General features: G+C 40.7%; 1 protein-coding gene across 5 annotated transcripts in view; it reads right to left on the minus strand.

Annotated features, from left to right (window-relative positions):
* Tnrc6b (trinucleotide repeat containing adaptor 6B) overlaps positions 1 to 23,228 on the minus strand; it is a 230,588-nt gene that overhangs the window by 165,851 nt on the left and 41,509 nt on the right. For all 5 annotated transcript variants that reach the window (XM_057791813.1, XM_057791817.1, XM_057791815.1 and 2 more), the window contains exons 2-3: positions 19,716 to 19,790; positions 7,137 to 7,225 (exon numbers count right to left, since the gene is read on the minus strand). In XM_057791813.1, the coding sequence (XP_057647796.1) occupies positions 7,137 to 7,181 (45 nt within the window). In that variant the 5' untranslated portion in view covers positions 7,182 to 7,225; positions 19,716 to 19,790. The remainder of the gene's footprint in view (positions 1 to 7,136; positions 7,226 to 19,715; positions 19,791 to 23,228) is intronic.

The raw sequence follows: 23,228 nt of genomic DNA on the forward strand, positions 1-23,228 counted from the left end.
AAATATAGGGTTGGTGAAATGGTTCAGCTAGTAAAGGCATTTGCAACCTAGCCTGACAATATGATGGCCTCAGTTTCATCCCTGGAACACTAATGGCTGAAGAAGAGAAATGACTCTGGCAGAGAGACACACAGAGACACGCACCAGGAGACTACCACAGACAGACACCAGACTACCCTCCCTACAGACAGGCTGACAGACACACAGACACACACGCAGACACACACGCAGACACACACACACACACACACACCAGGGAACTACCCCCCAGAAAGGTAGTAGCTTTTTCCTAATCATGTGCACCCTCCTCATACTTCATATTAGGACTGACTGAAACCTCAAGACCCAAAGGAACTCAGTATGCAAGTTGAGTTGGGTCAGTTATTCTCTCTTACTTCCTGGTTTTTTGAAATAAAGTCTTACTGTATTGCCCAGGTAGACCTTGAATTTACAATTCTGATCCCGTCTGAGTGCTGCGATTATGGTTATGTGCTACCATGTGGGGCTCAGATTCTCTTTCTTTGGAAACCTCAAGGTCAAGATACATATATTTTAGTTTATCTCCTCCATCAAGACTAGTCAAAGCAAACTGTAAAGTAAAATGAGGATTTCATTTCCCTTTTCAAAATGTGCTGTCTATTCTGGAAACTCTGCAGTCTAAATACAGTCTCTTGTCACCCCGTTTCTTCAATCTGGCTTCTAGCACTCTAATCACTGTGTAGTAGATTAACCACAGCCTTGAGTATTTTGTCAATCTTCTCAGTGAGAGATAGAAATGTTGCCCTTGCGCTTTAAATCTGGAGTCGTTCTGTGACTTAGTTTAATTTGACAGAACATGGAGAACTTCTGAGGCTGGACCTTAAGGTATCTGTGGCTTCTGCATTCTTGGATCATACCCTGGTGGATCCCAGCCACCCTAAGGCAAGTAGAGAGGTCACATGGAGATGCACCTCAAAGCTCAGTCAACAGCTTCAAGCTGAGCTCCCAGCTGGCAGCTGACGCTGGCTGCCAGCCATGGGTTGAGTTGTTCTGGACATTTCTGGACAACTGGGCATCCAGCTGATTGCAGAGCCAGCCAATACAATATTGGAGCAGAAGAACTGCCCCACTCAGCTCAGCCAACCACCAAGTAACTAAAAACAGCACAAGGTTGTTGGGCTAGAGTTTTAAAATATGCAAAGAAATTTCATAGATTTTAAGAGCAAATTAAGAGCTTCAAGAAAACTGCAAAGACAGAGCATTCCTATATATACCCTGAACCCAGTCTATGCTCATCATTATCCTGCTCCTAACCTGGTCCATCTGTTACAGATGAAGTACGATAATGACACATTATCATTTACAAAAGTGCATATTCCACTGAGATCTCATTAGGATTTACACACATCCCTGGAACGCACTTAGGACAGCACACTGTATGTAGTCATTGTGTCCCCTTAAGCTGCTCTTGGTTGTTTCTTAGACATTTTCATTTTCCTTAGTAACTGCAGCCAGGTATTTTGTAGAACACTTTTGCAATGGGATCACTCTTGTATTTTTTGAGTAGAGTAGGGTAACAGGTTTAAAGGAAGTGCTACTTTTCACTCCTTGAAGAGTGGAAACATGACATCACTAATGACGTTGAACTTGATCCTCTGGCTGAAAGGTGTTTGCCAGTTTCTCCAGTAGGTGAAGCCACATTAAATGAGTGGGAGGTTACTATTCACATACTTCAGCATGGAGTATCTACATAAATCATATGGGATTCTTATGTTCTGGAGACTGAGTTGATTTAAAATGTTCTGGTGTAGATTTAACACATAGTAGGATATCTGAAACACTCTATTCAGCACCTTCTGCCATATTTTACTATTTACATGCCACACAGTTATGTCTACTTATAACATTGCTCCATCTCTGTCTACCTACACACAAACCAGCAAAACAAAATCCATTTAGTCTTCATCAAAAGCCAAGTCCAAGTATTCCCTCTTCACCATGGAACTTCCATCCAGGATGAATTCAATGCTTTAAGATAAATATACATTTAATAACAGTACCATGGCCCATGTATGACTCTCAAGTAGACTAAAAGTTCTCAGCATACAAAGACCATGTCTTATATAACTTGATGTACCTATAGCTAGGATACAGCAAATAGTGAGTATCCAATAAGTGCTTCTAAACTTAATTAACTAGATGCCTATAAAGTGCATCATTTTTGATAGTATCTTAATAAAAGGAAGGATAACACCAAACAAGTTAAGATCCAAGATATGGAAGCAAATCTACAACAGAGTTAATACACAATTCCACTCTGTTGTAGCCAGATAAGCCATGACAAAAAAAGATCATTACATTCCATGAGTAAGAGCCACATATGACAGATAAAATATATTTCAAGTCAACAGACACATAAATGTAAAATGAAGTAGGTCAAATATGCCTCTAAGGGAATAGGGAATCAAGCACATACCTCCTACCTTTAATATTTTCAGATGTGCTATTACAAGACTTTACAGAGCATAATTCTCATAATTCTCATGCTTAACCTCTGCAAGTGTAGAACAAGACTGACTCATGGTAACTGTTAGCTGTATTCAGTATTCTCTCTTGTATACAGCAGGGAAATTCACTAAGAAGTGGTCCTTGGGAAAAATATAAAGAATAATCACTGTGCATCTGAAAGAAATATTTAGGGGCTTCTAGAATTCTACTATAACAACTCTGTTGATGTGTATGCTTTTAGCATTTATAATAGACACTTCCACTAAAAAAAGCATTAATTTCAAGAATGTTGTTTGCCATATAAAATTTCATACCAGTCAGGGTAAAGGATAGGCAATAGTGATAAACTAATGTGAAAATAACATTCTTCTTGTTTCCACTTCAAAAACTAGAGTATCATCACTAAAAAACAAATCATGCCAGGCAGTGGTGGCACGTCTTTAATATTCGAGCACTTGGGAGGCAGAGTTGGGCAGATCTCTTATAAGTTCAAGGCCAGCTTGTGTAGAAGGAGCTGCCGGCCACGTTCCTGCCACCCAGCTCCCGGCTGCCTGGCTAGCTTATGCCCCGAAATAATAACATAGAAACTGTATTCATTTAAACACTGCCTGGCCCATTATATCTAGCCTCTTCTGGCTAACTCTCATATCTTGCTTTAACCCATATCTAATAATCTGTGTAGCACCATGAAGTGGTGGCTTACCAGGAAGATTCTAGTGTACATCCATCTTGGGCTGGAGCTTCATCACGTCTGCCCCACAGAGAAGTGGCATGGCGTCTGCCTAACTTCCCTTCTTCCCAGCATTCTGTTCTGTTTACTCCACCCACCTATGTTCTATCCTATCAGGCCAAGCAGTTTCTTTATTAATTAACCAATGAAATTGACAGATTGATATACGACACTCCCACATCAAGCCTAGTCTACAGAGATAGTTCCAGGACAGTCAGGGCTATAACACAGAGAAACCCCGCCTCAAAACACCAAAATTAAACAAAGAAATATACATCACTATTTATAATCTGTCAGCACCCAGACAGTTCCTGGCACACAACAGTTGATCAGTAAATATCTGCTGAATTAATGAGAGATCGAGAGAGGAGGAGCAAGGAAAAGAGGTAAAAGTAAAAGTAAAAAAGAGGTTAAAAAAAGAGACAGGTGTGGCATGTGCCTATATTCAATCATTTAGAGGCTGAGAAATGAGAACTGATTTTAAGGCCAGATTGGACTGCACAGTGAGTTTAAAATTGCCTGGCTACAATAGCAAGATGGTACCTAAAAAGAAAAGAAAAAAAAAGTAGTAATAGGGTGGGTGAGAGAGATCAGTGGGTTAATGTGATTTCTGTGTAGACTTGCTAACCTGATTTCAAACCCCAGGAACCCATAACACAGTGGCCGCTATAAAATTGTGCTCTAAGTAGTGTGTGTCCACATATACATCCTGTGATGAGAAAATAATAATTTTTTAAACATTCAAAAATACAGCAAGCAATAATGGAAGGAATACATTTTCATAATTTAAGAATTATCTATGATTTACCTACCATGGGTTTTTAAAACTATTGTCTGTTTTATCTTTTTGGCAGGAAAAAAAATAATCTTCCTTAATCTCCAGCAATCAAAATCTACAGTTCCCAACAAATATATAATCTCTAAACATAAGCATCTGTCTCCAGGAAAAAAAGTCTAGAAGATACAGCACAGTTCTAGAGTCTTTCTTCATGAGGAACAACCATGCTCCAAGAAGCTGTCCTTCCTTAGGCCCACCCTAAAACATCTTTGTTTTCATTTGCACACTCTCTTGGTATCTTGTAAATATATCTGGCCAGCATACTCATATATAAATACTCTTAACATCTGTTTCATAATTTCCAAACCTTTCCCCTCAAGAAATCTTGTCATTTCAAGTCCTCGATTAACATATTCCACTCTCTGGATCAGTGATTCCATTTCCAAGGCAATACAAAGAAAAACTAAACTCATTTTCCTTCCTCTCAATATCTGAAGCCTCACCCCCAGCAAGCAGAAGCAGGATCTGGCCTGAGCTCAGATATGATAGCACACTGATTCCTAGTTTCCATCAAGCTTGCAAATCTGATGGCCCTTTAATATTTCTGCCATCTCTTCCATGTTGGGAGCTGTGAACCCCCAGATCCTAAATTTCTTGTAAACAACTTGTTTTCCTGTGCTCTGAGACAGCTTGCAGCTGCTCTGAGCACAAGACCCTCAGGAGTTCCTGATGGCAGGGGAGAGAGAGGGAGAGGGGAAGAAAGAGGGAGGGAGGGAGGGCAGGCACAAAAACAAACACAAAGTTTTAAAGGTTTTTAAGTTTTAAAGTTTTTGTTACAGTAATTTTTATATAAGTATAAAGTAAATATGAACGAACCTCTACATAGCCATCCTCAAGCTTCAACAGCTGTCCATAGTCTATTCTTTGCTCACATATACCTCAACTCATCTGTCACTATATTCAATGACTACTTTAGTGGGAGGACAGTTGTTCTGTTTTGTTTTTTGAGACAAGATTTCTCTGTGTAGCACTGGCTACACTATTTTTGTTTGTATTCTGAGACAAGGTCTTGCTATGTAGCTGAGACTGACAAGGAACTTCTACGTAGTCAGGCTGACCTCAAACTCACAATCCTACCTCACCTTCTCAAGTTCTGGGATTACGGGTATAAGCCATCATACTAGCTTTAATAAAAAAGTAGTAACTTCCTTAAAAAATTATCCAGGACTGGGGATGTAGCTCAATTTGTAGGGTGCTTGCCTAGCATGAATGAAGCTTCAGTACCACAGAAACCAAATGTACCTATGATTCCAACACTTAAAAAAGGTTTAGAGACCAGAGAATCATGGCTCTCCAGCAGTCTCCAGGTGATCAGATTGATCTCTCAAACACTCAATGGATCTTGCTCTTCCCAGAGGCAACACTTGCATTAGGCTGCCCAGTACAAAGAATATGCCTTTGAGGAGCACAGTCTCTACACCCTTTTCTAATCTGCTATCACACCGGGCCACCTGGGTATGTGATAGTTCCTAGAATAGGCTGGGGCCTCCGCAGCCCTTTCTTCTGTCTAGAACACTGTTCCCCTCACTTTCCCCATAGCTGGTCTCCTGGTCCTTTGGCTAAGATCTTGTCACAGAGGCCTTCCTCAATAGTCTAGCTCCTCTTCCTAGTCCCCTTTTAATCTATGCTTTATTTTCCATTCTTCATAGTACTTACAGTAGTTCTAACAATTATCTTTACATTTATTTGTTTCTCTTTAGAATGTAGCCATCTTGAGAATAATCTCACCCTGTTACATCACCATTTAACATATGATTAAAATTATTTATTGAGAGCTGGAGAGATGGCTCTGTGGTTAAGAGCACTCACTACTCTTGCAGAGAACTCAGGACTGGTTCCTAGCACCCACATGGTGGTTCACAACCAGTTTCAGGATGTCATACACCTTCTTCTGACCTGTTTCTGTACCAGGCACATTAGTGGTGCACATGCAAGCAAAAGTATAGTTATTAAAAAAAGAAACAGAAGCCGGTGATGATGATACACACTTTTAATCTCAGCACTCCGGAGGCAGAGGCAGTTGGGTCTCTGTGACTATGAGGCCAGCCTGGTCTACAGAGTGAGTTCCAGGACTACATAGAGAAACCCTGTCTCAAAAACCCAAAAGAAAAAAAAAAATAGATTTAGCTCAAACCACATATATAGAAAATGCTCCTTTCTCCCCAGAACCAGCTTTCTATTCACAGATATCCCTAAATTAACATAAATAAAATCCTACATTAACAAAAAAAATCATTACAAATGTAAAATTTTATATAAAAAAGCAATTCAAGGAGATAATTTTTTTTAATTAAAAAGACTGATGAAGATGAAGTTAAAATCCAATTTCTTTTTTTGTTTGTTTGAGGCAAGGACTTGCTATGTAGGCATGGATAGCTTGCTAGTCACTTGATAGCCCAGGCTGGCCTCAAATTCAAGGCAATCCTCCTGTCTCAGCATCCCAAATAGATTACAGGCATGTGTCGCCATGCCCAGCTTTATCCCCTTATTTTTAGTCTGATTTTGAAATAATACATCATTAAGTAACTAACTACAAACCAAGAAAGCCAATCTTTCCTTCCATCCTACAAAACAAAATTTGCTTCATATATTTCAGGTTTGTTTCAAATTTCACAAGTATAAACAACTTTCATAACAGAATTTACAATACTAGTACTCAAGAATGAATCGTAACTATTACTCAGTCTCGCAGGAGGCGGAGGCTTTAGGATCTCAAATTCAAGGCTTGTCTAGACTGTCGAGTCCAAGGCCAGTCTTGGTGGCCTAGGCAAACTCTGTCTCAAAATAAAAATTTAAAAAGGGATAGGAGTATAGCTCAAAGCAGAGCATTTGCCTAACATGAGCCGGGCCTTGGGTTTAATCCACAGTACCACATACACACACATACGCACACATGCACAACCAATCAATCAATCAATCTGGTAAAATTTGTTTTTAAATTGTCATGTAGCATAATGAAGAAGTATACTTAGACGAAAGATCTCATCAATTTAATTTCTAAATTCACCCACTCAATCCATCCACTGCCACTAACTGTTCAGTTGCTACTTCAGCTGCTCTTCTGTTGAGTGAGGTACTGACCTTGGAACTGCTTTCTTCCTCTACTTCTCCCTCATTGGTTTGCATGGGAACAGACTCTGTGCAAAACTCTGCAGAAACACAGACACTGCCTGGAAGGTAAAAGAGAAAAACATGTGTAAAGGCAAAAGTTTGTTTTTTCAAATATTTAGATGAAAATCTGTCGCGCAGATCCTGGAAGCTGTGATGTAGTGGCTTTAATCAGGTGAACCTCTTGGTGTGTGTGTGTGTGTGTATGGTGAGGCATCTGAGAGAAAAAAGAGAAAGAGGAGGAGTGGAATCTTCCCTACCTTGAAGGAAAGTTGGAAAAGGTTTGAGACACTGGGGTATTAATAGCTTTACATTTCTTGACCCATTTGTTTGGCCTTTAGCAAAGGTGATATAGAAATCTTCAATGACTCTTATAGTAGACACCTGCCAGAAAGGATGCCGATGAGCAAAGAGGAGAAACCGTACTAGGTCTTGCTTCCTGGGTATTAGGCTATGCTCCTTTTTTTGTATTTATAGCCATGTTGAACATCGTAGGCTTTTGTAGCTGAGGCACTCTATTGCTCAGTATACTTTTTAAAGAAAATATGCCTAAGAAACTAAATGTCAGTTCACTGATTTTTACACAAATCGGTTATCTATAGAATAATACAATAAAAGTAGTTTATTGTTTCCTACAATACAATATCATTTTTTACAAATACAATTAAAGAACTTTAAAAATTTCCTCTAATAGTAAGAGCCAAGGTCTGTGACATGAACTGTCATGCATGTGCTGAGAACAGATCTGGGTCCCCTGTAAGAGCAGTAAGTATAACTGCTGAATAAGCTCAAGCCCTCAAAGCTAACTTTGAAAGTTTCCTTTCGACATTTTTTACTTTTCAATTTTCCTCAAAACTAACTGCCATTCATCCTAGCCCATTCTTCTTCTTCTTCAGACATGATTTCTCTATGTAACAGCCCTGGCTGTCTAGATCTCACTCTGTAAAACAGGCTGACCTCAAGCTCACAGAGATCTGCCTGCCTCTACCAAGACGTGTGCCAGCACTGCCCAGTTTAGTATTTTTTTAAAATCTAGATTTCCCATATGAAAGAATATATGCAATATTTATCTTAAAATCTGGCTTATATTTTAATGAATTGAAATATGTACTTATTTAGGAATAATTAGTCAAACCAACTGAAAAGAAGCACTATGACTGACCATCATAATGGACACTGTAAGTGTCCATGACACTGACCACAACAGTGACTCTAATTGACAATCAGAACACTACAACTGATCATCACAGTGATCATGGCTATAACCAATATGACTAACCGCATCAATGATCACCACAACAACCACTACAACTAGCCACCACAGTGAGCACTAAGATGACCATCACAGTGAAAAATACAAGTGGCCACCATAGTGATGACAGTGGCTACTACAGCTGACCACACCAATGATCACCACAGTGACCACGACAGTTACCATCACATGTGACCATGGTTGACCATCACAGTGAACACTACAACTGACCACCACAGTGATTATGGCAGTGACCAATTACAATTGACCACATCAAGGACCATCAGTGTCCACTATGACCAACACCACAGTGGATACTATCACAATGACCACCACAATGACTACTATGACTTACCAGTGAACATTACAACTGACTACCAAAGTGCCCATGACTATTACCATTATGGCTGACAAATAAAGTGGACACAACTGATTAGCACAGTGACCACTAAGTAACAGCTAAAAAATATGCTTACAACACATGCTTATATGCAGGGAAACTCTTTGGGAATGTACCCAGCCCTGGATATCTGCTCTGGTGCAGGCATCTCTATACCCAAGCCGTAAGACCCAAGGCCAAGAAGGAACTTCTACATTTCCACATTGGTTATGTGGCAAAGGGGTATCAAAATATCTACTGTGCTCACTAATAAACTTTTAAAGGAAAAATACATGTTGATGTAATGAGAAATGTAAAACTGACATAGTAATAGCTGTCACTCACCCTCTTCTCACTCAGGTCCAGATGAGCCACCACTGCTCAGGCCCTCTGTGCTCACAAGTGAAACAAGCTTCTTGGAGTTGATCATGTCCTTCACTTTTTATAGCAATTATGCAGAAATAGAATTGTTTTTTCTATAAAATTAAGTTGGTGGAGCTGGGGATTCAGTTCAGTTGGTACAGTGTTTGCCTAGCATGTTTGAAGCCCTGAGTGCAGCCCTAGTACCCTATATAATTAGATGTGGTATGCACACCCATAAAATCCAAGCACTTGAAAGATTGAGCAGGAGGATGCTTTAAATCTGAAGTTAACCTGAGAGACAGAGTGAAGCCCTGCCTCAAAAGCAAAAGAGAAAGGGGAGGAGGAAGAGAAGATAGCACTGGAAAAATGCAATAACCTATCCGGAAAGATGTGGCATGCACAGTGCTTCACAAATGTCTCCTCTTGGTTGGAGTGAAGATCACAGTCAGACCATGTGTAAACACACTCAGCCCTTGTTCCTACTCCCAGGCCTCTGAGGCTCACAGTTGATGCTATTTCTCCCCAAGAGTCTCTAGATCCTTGCTTCCTCGGCAAGGGGCTCTATCCCTGGCCTTTCTTTTAAAACAAGTTTTACATGTATGGGTATTTTGTTTCCATATGTCTATGTACCATGCATGTGTCTGGTGTCCAAGGAAGCCAGAACAGTATCAGATTCCCTTGAATTAGAATCACGGATGCTTGTCAGCTGCCATGTGGGTGCTGAGAATTGAACGCTGGTCCTCCAGAAAGAATAGCAAAGGCTCTTACTGCTGAAATATCTCTCTAGCCCCATCTAGGAGGTATTATCCTCACCTTTCTTTGTTTTTGCCCCCCCCCCACCCAGACAGGGTTTCTCTGTGTAGAACTCCTTCTTAGACCAGGCTGGCCTCCAACTCAAGAGATCCGCTTGCCTCTGACTCCCTAGTGCTGGGATTAACAGCATGTGCCACCACCACCTGGCTCTTCACATCATTTTAAAAAAGATTACTTTACTTTATGTGTATAAATGTTTTGCCTGAATACATGTATATGTACCACATAGACGCCTGTTGTAGCCCCTGGAAATGAGGTCATAGATAGTTATGAATGACCATGTAGTCCTTTGCAGTACTCTTAACCACTGACCACTTGCTCTTATCAGGTGAACTTCAACTACAACTTTACTTCCTTCACCCTTCAGATCCACCTACTTGGGTTGTTTGTTTGTTTGTTTTGTTTTGTTTTTAAGCATCTTGTTCTAGTCTGACTTGCTTGACTCTTATCAGTCCCTGGTCTGTCAGCCATTGCTCCTCCCCTTCAATGATTCCTCTTCCCATCCCCAGAAACAATCATCTGTCTTTCACCCATCCTCTACCTTCAAGGCTTTAACCCCAACTTTCGTTCCTGTACTCACTCCTCAATCCATTATCTCTCCACAGTCATCATGGTCCAATTGGGTCTGGCCTGTTCTATTCCAAACCTCAATTTTCTAACTTGTAAGAGTAGAAATGGCTAAAGCAGACCAATAAAGTATACTGAACTGCCCAGCAGCTGGGGTGGCAGCAGACAACTTTACCATTGCTAAGCATGAAGGGGCAAGAAGCAGTGACAAACATGCAAAAATTGCTGTGGCTTTAAGTACAGACTCAAACACTAATGCTTATTTATGTGTGACCTTGAAAAAATTATTGCTTGTCTCAAGCTTGAAGTCCCTAAGGAGACTTGAGAAGAAACAATTTTTTCTGAGAATTAGTGGCAAAACATTCGCACTTCGTACACAATACAGACAGCCACCGGGGAAGCCCTTCTACTCTAAATCCCCACTTGCCAACAGACTTCCACTCTCAATTATCTCTTGGCCTTTCCCTGTGACTGTGCACCTGGAGAGGAAGGCTTCCTCATCTTCCTGCACCCTTCACTTCTAGCTGCTCTCTGTCCCAGAGCAGGCATAGAAGCTTGCCTGAGAGCTCAGAAAGACAAGATATGTGGCTCTCAACCCTTTTTCTTCAACTAATAGCTGCCCAGGAAGCAGGCATTCTCCAGAAATGTCGGACACCTTCACAATGCCTCTCAAGGTAAGTCAACTGAGTTATTTCTTTTTCTTTTGGTTTTGTTTCGTTTTGAGACAGGCTTTCTCTGTGTAGCATTGGAGCCTGTCCTGGAACTCGCTCTGTAGATCAGGTTGGCCTCGAACTCACAGAGATCCACTTGCCTCTGTCTCCTGAGTACTAGGACTAAAGGCATGTGCCACTACCAGATGGCTAGTTATTTGTTTTAATTATGTAGCTGAGGTTGGTCTTGAACTCCTGATCAACTTGCCTTCATCTTCTAAAAGTATTATGACTATAGGCATACACCAACACACCTACAAAGTCTGTTGAGTTCTGTGGTTTTGCGCTAAGAAACTCACTGCTCTGTATGTAAGTTTAGTAACAGAAGCATCACCATGGCCCCTTGGATGACATCATCTTTTATTTCATTTTCCATCAAAAGGACAGTGTCATTTCTGTGCCCCAACCTCTGGTGTATTGAACTAAAATTTATTTTTTTGTCTGGTGTTCTCAGAGGTCAAAGCATGAGATCCCCTGAGACTGGAGTTACAAAGGATTATAAATTGCCATGTGAGTGCTGAGAGTCAAACCTGGGTCCTCTGCAAGAGCAACAAATATTCTGAACCACTGAGCCAACTTCTCAGCCCTGAGACTGAAATCTCCATAAAATACATGGATTAAAATTTTAGGGCATTTTACATGTGGGATTTTTGAGTTTTCTGTTAAACTGGGCTTTGGGGGGGGGGGGACAAAGTGTTTTCTTTTACATTAGCCCAAATGAGTGCTTGCAGCTGTAAACTAACTTTTAGCTACTGAGCATTATAAACTATAGGACACCCAGCATTTTGACCTCAGCAGTGACTGTAGTTATGGCAACTTTGTTGTTAGGTAAGTGGCTGTTTCTATAGAGACAGGGCTGCATGCATTAGGCTCAGAGCCTTAGCAAAAGCTTAGGGGTTTTTAGGTCTCACCAAAAATAAGCCACAGCTTGTCACAGTGGTTGGTGGCACTAAAAGCTCATGTAAACTAAATGTCAGCTGTGCAGGTAGTCTCAGCATACAATGACCACTCTGGCCTAGCAAGCAAATGCCAGCTGTGCTGGCCTCAGCAAACAGAACAGGGCATTAGCAGGCTTGGGTGGCTTCAGTGTACAGAGATTTCTGCCTGACCTTGAATTATGCCTGCCCAGCTTTTCCTAAGCCGGCTGGGCTGAGGCAAAGATTATATGGTGGACAAGAGACTTCCTTCACACACGCCCTTTAGACATCAGAGAGTGAGACAATTATTTGGTGCCTATACGCTATAAGACAACTGAACTTCAAACAACACAGGCATTACAAAGCCAGCAATAGCCATGCATAGGTGTTTCAAAGAGGAAATGGAAATGAAGAGGTTTCTGACTATAACTCATGGGATAAAGGAAGGAAGGGTCTGGGCATACCTTGGCAGACCCAGAACTATTGGTTAAGACTGAGAGACAAAGGGCATGCTAGACAAAGAAAGATCCCCGACCAATACTCTTGATATTTCCTTCCTCATGATACAATATCAACGTTTTATTATTAGGGATGTAAATTCCTGACTCATGCTGTCAGGGTGAAGTGCTTATCTGATTAGTGTGTCTAGAAGAAACTCAGCCTCAACTTGCACAATCCAGCTCCTTTGCTGCTCCTTTATCTCGCAGACACCCATTCTGCTCTGTTCCCACTCTTCTAAGAGGCAAGCTTACCTCAGGCTAGAGCTGCCATCTCAATATACCTGTGAGGTCCTAGAGTTCAGAATAAGAGGCCTACTTGTCCTCAGATAGAAGCCAGCTCTCTAAAGCCAATTGTACTCATAATGGAAGGGAAATTTTGATCCCTACTTGTCTTACTCCTTGGTCCTATGCCTCTGTTAATTTAAGACTTGGTAGGGGGAGTATTATTTATTGGGTCCTCTTTTGTCCTAACTTATGTAAGCTTATTTTCCAAATTAAGTTCACTATTCTGTATCAACCTTTCCTTCCTCATATCCCCATTCCCATGATTCTGGTAGCAATCTTTACTTTCCCAAACTCTTCACTAACCTCCTTTCTTCCCATACATACCCTTTTCTGCAAGTCACACAGGGAAATGTCCCTATTCTCTCCACATAACACACTCTCTGTGCATCTCCAGGTCACACCTGTCTGTTTGGATCTCACATGCCCCCAGGCATCTATAAGAGCCTGGTTCTGTGACAGACTTGGAAGGTGTTTGGGTCTAGAAACCTTTGGGTCTGTGAGAACATGCTCTTAGAGTGGGATGGGGGAATACTGGTCTCTTCTTTCTTTTGTTAACACAAAGTAAACAGTTTTGTCCTAACAGGAGGTATTGCCACAATATACTGCCTTACTCAGAAGTCATGGGCTAAAACCTCAAAAACCCTGTATCAAGACAAATCTTTTTTCTTTCCATGTTAATTACCTTGTGCATTTGCATGGTGACAGAAATCGAACTATGAGGGCCCACAGATGTGAACCTGTTTTACCTTGACTAGAGGTCAGAGAGTTTGAGGTTATTTTTGCTCTTTCAAAGTTGTTGACAACAGATGTCCCTACAAACGAGAGATTCTGACCTAGGTTGTGGTTAATTAGTATTCTGGGTATAGAGGTAGATCTGCTCTACCTGGACCAAATTCAAGTCTAGTCCTTACATAATGTTAATAACGTCTGTTACTTCCCCTTCCCCTTTTGAAGTAAAGTATATAAGAATGTGGAGAATAAATGAGGACAAATTCAGGATTCAGTGACTACTTTCTTTCCCTCCCGATGATGCTCTGTGTTTCTGCCTCCCATTTCTATTATATTTCTGTTCCTTTTGCTTAGTAATTCTAATCCTCGGGACTGGAGAGATGGCTCAGCGGTTAAGAGCATTGCCTGCTCTTCCAGAGGTCCTGAGTCAATTCCCAGCAACCACATGGTGGCTCACAACCATCTGTAATGAGGTCTGGTGCCCTCTTTTGGTCTGCAGGCACACACACAGACAGAATATTGTATACATAATAGATAAATAAATATTAAAAAAATAATTCTAATCCTCATACTCCTACCCTGGAACGTATGAGTTTCATCAAGGCTGGTCTTCAATAGACCCAACGTGGTGACTTTGACATCTAACAATACCCTTGCATTTACCCACATCCTTTTCTTCTAACATCCTTAATTTTTATTTCTAAAACTCTTTCCTGATTTTTCCACTAGTGTACTTACTTATTGTATCTCATCTACAATCTGTCTTCCTCTTTGTTGTAGTGACATTGTATTTGTATTTTAATAAATAAACCTTGCCTGAAGATCAGAGTGCAAAGATAAGACACTAGAGGCCAGGGAAAGGTGGCATACCTTTAATTCCAGGATTTGGGAGACAGAGGCAGACAGCTCTCTGTGAGTTCAAGGCTACCCTGGGCTACACAAGATTGATCCAGAAACAGATCCAGGTGGCGGTGGCTCACATCTTTAATCCCAGCACTAGGGACATGGAGACAGGAGCGATATGACTGGGCAGAAAAAGGAATATAAAAGGAGAAAAAACAGAAACTCACTGAAGTGTGGAGTCTGAGGTTTGGTGGAGACAGTGCAGTCTAGACAGTCTAAGGATCACCCCTTCGGTCTGAGCACTGGTAGAGGTAAAAGGTCTCTTTAATGGCTTATTGCTCTGTTTTGTTTCTCTGATCTTTAGCATTAACACTGTATCCATCTCTGGGATTTTATTATTTGTGCTACACTTTGTCCCTTATTTTCACTCAACTTTTGTTGTTCTTTTGGAATTAATCTTACTAGTTTTAAATATGTTTCCTTTAGTCAGGTGTGGTGTTCAGGAAGCAGAGGAAAACTAATCTCTATGAGTTCTAGGTCAGCCTGGTCTACATGGCTAGTTCCAGAGCACCTAGGACAAATGATGAGACCCTGCCTCAAAAAACAAAACTAAACAAAAAAATGTGTTTCCTTTTAAGTCTTGACAGGTTAGGGGTACAACTCGAAAGTAGAATGTGTGCTTAGTAGTCACTAGTGTCTGGGTTCAACTGCAGAACCCAAACAAAACCCCACCCCTAAAAATCCTATATACTGAGACATGACTTGATGATTGCAGAAAACCTGAATTTGACTCCCTGCACCAGAATTGGGTGGCTGACAATCACCTATAACTGCAGCTGCTGGCAATCCTACACATCTTCTACACTTCTGGTTTCTGTACACACATGCACACCCACACACACAGGCATGCGCACACACATTCATTATTAAAAAGAAAAAATAAATATTTAGAAAAAAATCTACCTGCAAACTTTAATGACATTCTTGCTTCGAAATGTAGCTTAAAATCATTCTTAAGGATCCAAGTCAGTTTTACTGTCATTTTGACAAAACAGAATGCAACACTTAAAAGTATATAGTGAACTAGGGCTGTCATCTGGGAACTACTGAAGGGTGTATAAGGTATCAGTGGTTGAAAAATCAATATAAAAATTCACTGGAAGGAGTAACCAGAGGTGGCAAAGTTGTCCTGAGAAGTGTGGTATTTGTTCAACTTGCTTCTGCAGAACATTCCATCATCTTATCATACATTTAAATAATGGATAGTCTTGACCTGGCACTATGCTCAGCACTCACAGGACAGCAGCTTAGTAACTGATAATTACCATGTGAGTAATGTTATACACATCCTGTGAATGTCTTCTATAAACTAGGCAAGTATGTTGGAGTTGTCAAAGCTTTCTAGGCTTCAGCCTCCACTCTCTCCACTTACCTGCTCTCTTTGTCCCGGCATAGTGAGTGACCTACATCCTGCATCACCAATATGCCAGCTGCATTAGGCTTCCATATTTCTGTTCATATTCTTTCCTCTGTCTCTCTCACCTATGTTGTCACCAATACTTACCATCCAAAGGTCAGCTTATGTAAAGTATTTCCTGACCCATCTCTGGGTGGAAAAGATGGTTTCCTCAGTGGGGCATGTCTGAATTCATTGTTTGTTTGTTTTTCGAGACAGGGTTTCTCTGTGTAGCCTTGGCTGTCCTGGAACTCACTCTGTAGACCAGGCTGGCCTCTGTCACCTGAGTGCTGCGATTAAAGGCATGCGAAACCACTGGCCAGCCTATCTGAATTCTATTATGAACCTTTAATATCTTTCTAGATTTTTTTGCTCATAGAGAGTCTCTATGTAACAGGGATGTTTCTAAACCCTTGAAATCAAATATTAGAACTTGTTAATCTCTGTACTCAGTTTACTTAAAACTGTACAACTGCAGCTGGACAAAGTGGTGCACACCTTTATCCCAGCACTTGGGAGACAAAGGCAGGCGAATCTCTAAATTCAAAGTCAGCCTGGTCTATACAGATTGAGTTCCAACCAAGGCTACATAGAGAAACCCTGTCTCAAAACAAAACAAAACAAAACAAAAAACCCTGTACATTTGATAGACATTCGGTGAGTTTCTATGTAGGCACAAATGAATTAACCAACTGAAGTGCTTTTTATTTAAAATGTTAGAATATGGGGCAACAATTAAGAGCAATCATGTGGATATTCACAACCAGCAATATCTAGTTTCAGAGGATCCAATGCCCTCTTCTGGGCTCTGTGAAAGCAAGGCACACACATGACATATTTGCAAGCATGACACTCATACACAAAGAATAAAAATTAAGTTTTAAAATGTTATTTCCTAGCTCTGGTGTGCTATTGTGTAGCAGGGTAATTGCAGATGATGATTATACACTATATTTTAAAAAGCTAGATGGGGGCTGCAAAGATGACTCAGAAGTTAAGAGTGCACACTGCTCTTGCCGAAGACAGGAGTTAAGTTCCCAACTCCCACGTGGGCTCATGAGTACTTGTAACTCCAGCATTTGCCTCAGACCTCTAAGAGTACCTGCTCTCACCAGACATCCCCGAACTCATAATTAAAAATAAAAACAAATCTAAAAGGAAAAAGCTAAAGAGAAAGACTTCCAATGTTTTCACCATAAAGATGAGAATTATTTGAGGAAGTAGATTTATTTATCCAGACTTAAACAGTGTACAATGCATATACATATCAAAACAGCATGTGTACCCCTTAAGTATGTACGATTTTTCTATTTTTATATTATCTGTTAAAAAACATCCAAAGTTTGTAAGAAGTTTATAGACAAGACTGCAGCTGCTGCATGACATCAGTAAAACAAACAAAGGATCACGACCAGTGCAGCAGCAGCAGGTTGTCCCCACTCCGTGAGAAAAGATCCTGCAGAGGATACAGGAGAAAGGACAACCAGGGAGGTAAAGCATCTGTGTCTCCTTCCTCATCTAGATGCTGAAAGAAGAGGAAAAAAAGCAGAAACCAAGACACAAAATCACAAAACCACTGTTTATCCAGGAAACAAAAACAGTCTTCTACAGTGGTGGCACACACCTTTAATCCCAGCACTTGGGAGGCAGAGGCAGGCGGATCTCTGTGAATTCGAGGCCAGCCTGGTCTACAAGAGCTAGTGCCAGGACAGGCTCCAAAGCTACAGAGAAACCCCGTTTTGGAGAAAACAAAACAAAACAAAACAAAAAACGCAGGGGCAAAGTTGATACAGAGTTTGCCTAGTATGTGCCTAGTTTGCCTTGGGTTTGATGCCAGCACCACCAAATAAGACAACTCAGGACAGACTTACACAGGGATTTACCACAGGACAATGGCCTTGTACCCTATAAAGATCTGTCACTTGTAGGATTGGCCAGTAGCCAGGCAGGAATTATAGGTGGAGCAATCAGAAGAGGAGAATTCTGGGAAGAGAAAAGACTCAGTCTACAGTCATCACCCAGACGCAGAGAAAGCAAGATGAGAATGCTTGCTTCACTAATATAAGGTAACAAGCCACATGGCTAACATAGACAAGAATTATGGGTCAATTTAAGATATAAGAGTTAGTTAATAAGAAGCCTGAGTTAATAGGCCAACCAGTTAATAATTAATGTGTGTTTCTTTGGGACTGAATGGCTGAACCAGGCAGGACAGAAACTTATGTCAACAGGAATTCTGTATTAAACAATACTGACTGAAAGACTGAAATTAAGTTTTGTTTTATTTATCCATTTATCTATCTATCTATTTATTTATTATACACATGCCATAAGAGGGCACCAGGATGTCATTATAGATGGTTGTGAGCCACCATGTGGTTGCTAAAAATTGAACTCAGGTCCTCTGGAAGAACAGCCAGTGTTCTTAACCTCTGAGCCATCTCTCCAGCCCCCTGAAATTAAGTTTTTTTTTTTTTTTTTTTTTTTTTGGTTTTTCGAGACAGGGTTTCTCTGTGGTTTTGGAGCCTGTCCTGGAACTAGCTCTTGTAGACCAGGCTGGTCTCGAACTCACAGAGATCCGCCTGCCTCTGCCTCCCGAGTGCTGGGATTAAAGGCGTGTGCCACCACCGCCCGGCTTGAAATTAAGTTTTGAAGGGGTCTATAGGCCACAGGAGCAGATTCATGCAAAGTGACTTGTTAAATCTCTTTTAGTACACAAATGTGGGCTGGAGCAATAAGGACTGCCCACTTAAATCTTCAGTTGCTAATCCTAATAACTAACTTCACACAAAATGAATCAAATATCAGTATCAATCTGAACGCCAGTGCATTTTGTGAGTGTTTATGTGTGTGGTATTAGGACCAACTTGGGCATCAGGCATTGTAGGCAAGCACTCTACAACTGAGCTACATCCCAGTCTCAGTATAGTGTATTTTAAAAGAAATAGCTAAAACAAGAATGCAAAAAGCTGAAACTATGAACATATTTGCATTTCTAAAAGGATGTAGAAAATTCGGGGCTGCAGAGATGGCTCAGTATTAACAGCAGGACATAGGTTTGGTTCCCAGAACCCATCTGGCAGCTAATAGCCATCTCTAACTCCAGTTCCAGAGGATTAGACAGCCTCCACCAGCACTACATACATTGGTACAACAGACACATATGCAGGTAAAACACCCATATACAAGAAATAAAAATGAATTGTCAGGCATGGTAGCAAATGTCTTTAATCTGAGCACTTAGGAGGCAGAACTAGACAAGTCCTTGTGAGTTTGAGGCCAACTTAGTCTACATAGTGAGTTCCAGGACACCCAGGTTTATGTAGAGAGACTCTTGTCTCAAAAAAGAAAACAAAACAAAAACACAAAACACAATTAAGTCTATTTTCAAAAGAAATTCTGAATTATAAAATTTATTTTTTAATCTCTTCCCCCCAAACCTGTAAGAGTGTTTGCCTACATGTTCATCTCTACACCACGTATGTCCCTGGTGCCAGAGGGGGTAAGAAGATTGCATCAGGTCCCCTGCAACTAGAGTTACAGACAGTTATGAGTCAAACTGTGGGTGCAAGAAACAGAAGCCAGGTCCTCTGGAAGAGCAGCCAGGGCCCTTAAAACACTGAAGCATCTCTCCAGCCCCTAAATAAATCTTCTTTTAAAAAAAAATTCAAGAAAGAAGTCTTCCCATATACTTTCCTTTTTTAAAAAATGAAATGAATTACTGAAGATAAAACTTACCTTTGACAGTATCCTGGGGCAACACAAGCCTGAGACGATCAGTCTAGGTTACATTCAGTGCAAAGAGCCAAAACCCTGAAAAGAAAAAATTGGCAATGAACCATACAGACAACGTAAGCTGCCTGGAGAAGTAGCAGAGTAGGCAATTTCCTATGAATCCACTCTTCCGTTTACAGTTTGTGGGCAGTGGCCTAACTCTGCAAACGTCTTCCTCAAGGCTTCTTTCAAAGTTAAGGAAAAAAAAAAGTAAACTGTAACACAAAGTGCTGAACATTCATTCAATAAAGGCCAAATTGTGATCAGAAATGCAAAGGCTTGGGAGAATCTCCCTGGTGCACTTGCCTAAGGTGTGAGGTTCTAGTGCCATCCTATCAACACATGAAACAGAACAGTTTCTGAAATGGCATTACAATCTGTTTTCACTCTTTACTATTTTCTTTTTAAACAAACTGAGGTTTTGATTATGTGTTTACATCAAGGAGAAAAAGCATGTTTACATGAATGAGAAAAGTGCTCATGTGGAGGTAAGAGGATAATTTTCAGAGTTAGTTCTCTCCTTCTACCTTGATGTAGGTTCCAATTAAACTCAGCTTGTTAGGTGAGCACCTTATGTGCTGAGCATCTCTTTTTTTGGTTTGTTTGTTTACTGATAGCATTTCCCCATATGAACCACAATAATGACCACCATGGCATAATAACCTGACGGTTCAATAGTGGCATGCATACCTTGGCAGTAACCAATAGCCTATTAATTTTAAGACCTGGCCAATAAAAGGAAAAGTCATACCCGGTACTGAAAACGAAGCCAACTACCTGGAGCTGCTAAAGTCATGTATCTTGGAGAACCTACAACTGCCATTTTACTAAACAAGCATAATCCCTTCTACATTCTAAATATTTATCCTGTACCCACAGGTAAATATACCTCTCACTCCTCATCAAAGAAACTTTTCTTTGCAACTGATGGAAACCATTATAAAAAAAAAAAAACACAACTAATCAAAATGTAGAGAGCAAGACAAGTGATGCCCATTCCCAACTGATACAGTTACAACACAATTCTTGTACCTAAGGCTCAGGGCTCATTTCGGAAGAGGGGCTGGAAAGATTATAAGAACCAGAGGAACAGGAAATTTGCTTTGAGAGTGCTTCTCCTAGAAATGTCAGAGAGGCTACATCCCTTAAGTCTCATCAACATGAATGCCTAAAGATCTGCACAATGATGACACCAATGGTCACACTAACAGGGAATGGGGAAAGCTTTGGGAGCCTCAACTCTAGACAAAGAGCTATGGGCAAGTGGGGAATGCTGAGTGTAGGAGAAATGATCTTCCCCTAGGAAGAGCTCCATATAATACCAAGTGGACCACCCTGAGATCATATACATATACAGATAACATTATATATACTAAGCAGATTGTATTTATGTATTTAAGAACACATACACACACATAGAGTAATAATTAAAGATAAAGAAGTCATGAATTTGAGAGCAGGGGGCATGCATAGAGATTGAGGGGGAAAAAGAGAAGGTGGGAAATGATGGGATTGTGTTATAATTTCAAAGAATAAAAAATGATTTTAAAAATATAGTGCTTCCCTATGCAGCCCAGGCTGGCCAAGAATTCACAATCCTCCTGTTTCAGTCTCTCTAGTGCTAAGAGTACAGGCATGCCACAATGCACAAATCATTACTATTTCCTATTTTATTTGTTCTATCTCCCTCAAAAATATCAAATTGTCTTTTCAATGTCTCCATCTGAATGTCTCATAATCACCAGACTCAAATGGACCCAAACTCTACCTTCACCCTATCTAAACTACTCCTCTCCTTCTTCACTGTCTTTACCAAGGCCCAGATGAGAACCTACATTCATCTCAAGTAATCTCACCCTTCCCAAGGCCTTCATACAAGTCCATCAATAAGTTCTGCTTTCAATTTTGCACTTCAGATCCACCCACAATTCTTCATTCTCACTGTCATTATCTCTTCTTGAAGACTCTGTTCCACTCTTGCTCCTCCCCAATCCACTGCCAAATAACGGTTGGCATGACCTCTTCAATTTAGTTCATGACTAGCAGCTAGTGAATGCAGTGGTGACTATTTCATGATGACAAGTCTCTCTCCTACGCAGAATGCAACTATTGAAGTGGAGAAGGGCAAAAACAAGGGCCAATCCAGGCTATCGGAAAACTGTCTCCATCTGGAAGTTGTCCACTTTGTCTCACAACCAACCATGTGCTCTGTCTATGAGAAGACATGCCATTCCCCATGGTTATACACTATAAGGGATCACTTTAGGACCCCAGTATGTCACAGTGGTTGAAGTAGTACTTTACTGACTGACCGTATCTAACATCATCTCTTTTTACTGTACTTCACACTGTTTGAATCAATACACCAATAAACTATTACTCTCACACTTCTGTTATGCACACAGTTGTTACAACAATCTCAAAAGCAAATTTGACCTTTGTGTATGCTGTGGCTTAAAATGAGTAAGTAAGTACCTATTACCTTTAGTGCAGATTTTTAAAAAGAACTGGTCAGATCCATTTCTCCACTGTGCAATCCAATTTGCATCTGTCCACCACACACAAACTAATTGCTGCTGAAGCCTTTTGCTGATTCTCTTCCTCTCCTTTGCCACTGGTGTCCCCTCCAGGACTTTCCTAGACCCTCCTCTGAGATAGATATATTATACTGGTAATATACAGGAGTCTTCTTTCTTTTCCCAATATGAGCTCCCTAACAGCAAAGATTAAGTTTTATACATCTTTTAGACGTCCAACAAACGTGCTGAAGTGAACTCCAGGAATTTAATGTTGGCAGTTCCCCATCAAATGGCACTGAAGAAAGTTAAAGGAGATAGCTGCACCTCTCTAGACAGATTTGGTCTTCCTGGGAGACTCAGGGCTATATAGTTACATGTGACCCTTGTCACTGCAGAGAAGGGTCAGATTCTTAAGTTTGTTGTCACCCTTTGATTATCAAAAGAACAACACTGTCTCATTTTAGCTCTCTATTCTGATTTACGTTTCTGCCCAGACTGACTCGTTACTTCCCTCTAGGTCAGTCCAAACTCTACACCAGTGTCACAGTGTAGCTCATTATTGCCTATCTCTCGACAGACAACTTTAGGTGGAGATGGTAACCAAGGTCCTTTGCCTGTTTTGCTGTCATCTTGGATACTTGCTGACACTTGGTGAGAACAAAAATGACACTGTGTGTGACAGAGAATAGACGAGCAAGGGAAACAGGTAAATTTCCAGGTACATTCTTTTTCTTATAAAGGACAGGGCATCTTTGCACTCCTAGGCTCAGGTGACTGTGCCACCTTGGCCTCCCAAGTAGCTAAGATTACCTGTACATTCTGCCATGCCTGGTGTGCAGGTATTTTCCAACTGCGTTTCTTAACATGCTTCATTTGCCATGCTGTCATCTCACTCAGATAAGAACCCTGGCAACACTATCAGCTCCTTCCTAGCACCAAATTCTAATTCTAATCTCTA

The sequence above is a fragment of the Chionomys nivalis genome, chromosome 17, assembly GCF_950005125.1.
Source record: "Chionomys nivalis chromosome 17, mChiNiv1.1, whole genome shotgun sequence".
In the NCBI taxonomy this organism is placed as follows: Eukaryota; Metazoa; Chordata; class Mammalia; order Rodentia; family Cricetidae; genus Chionomys; species Chionomys nivalis.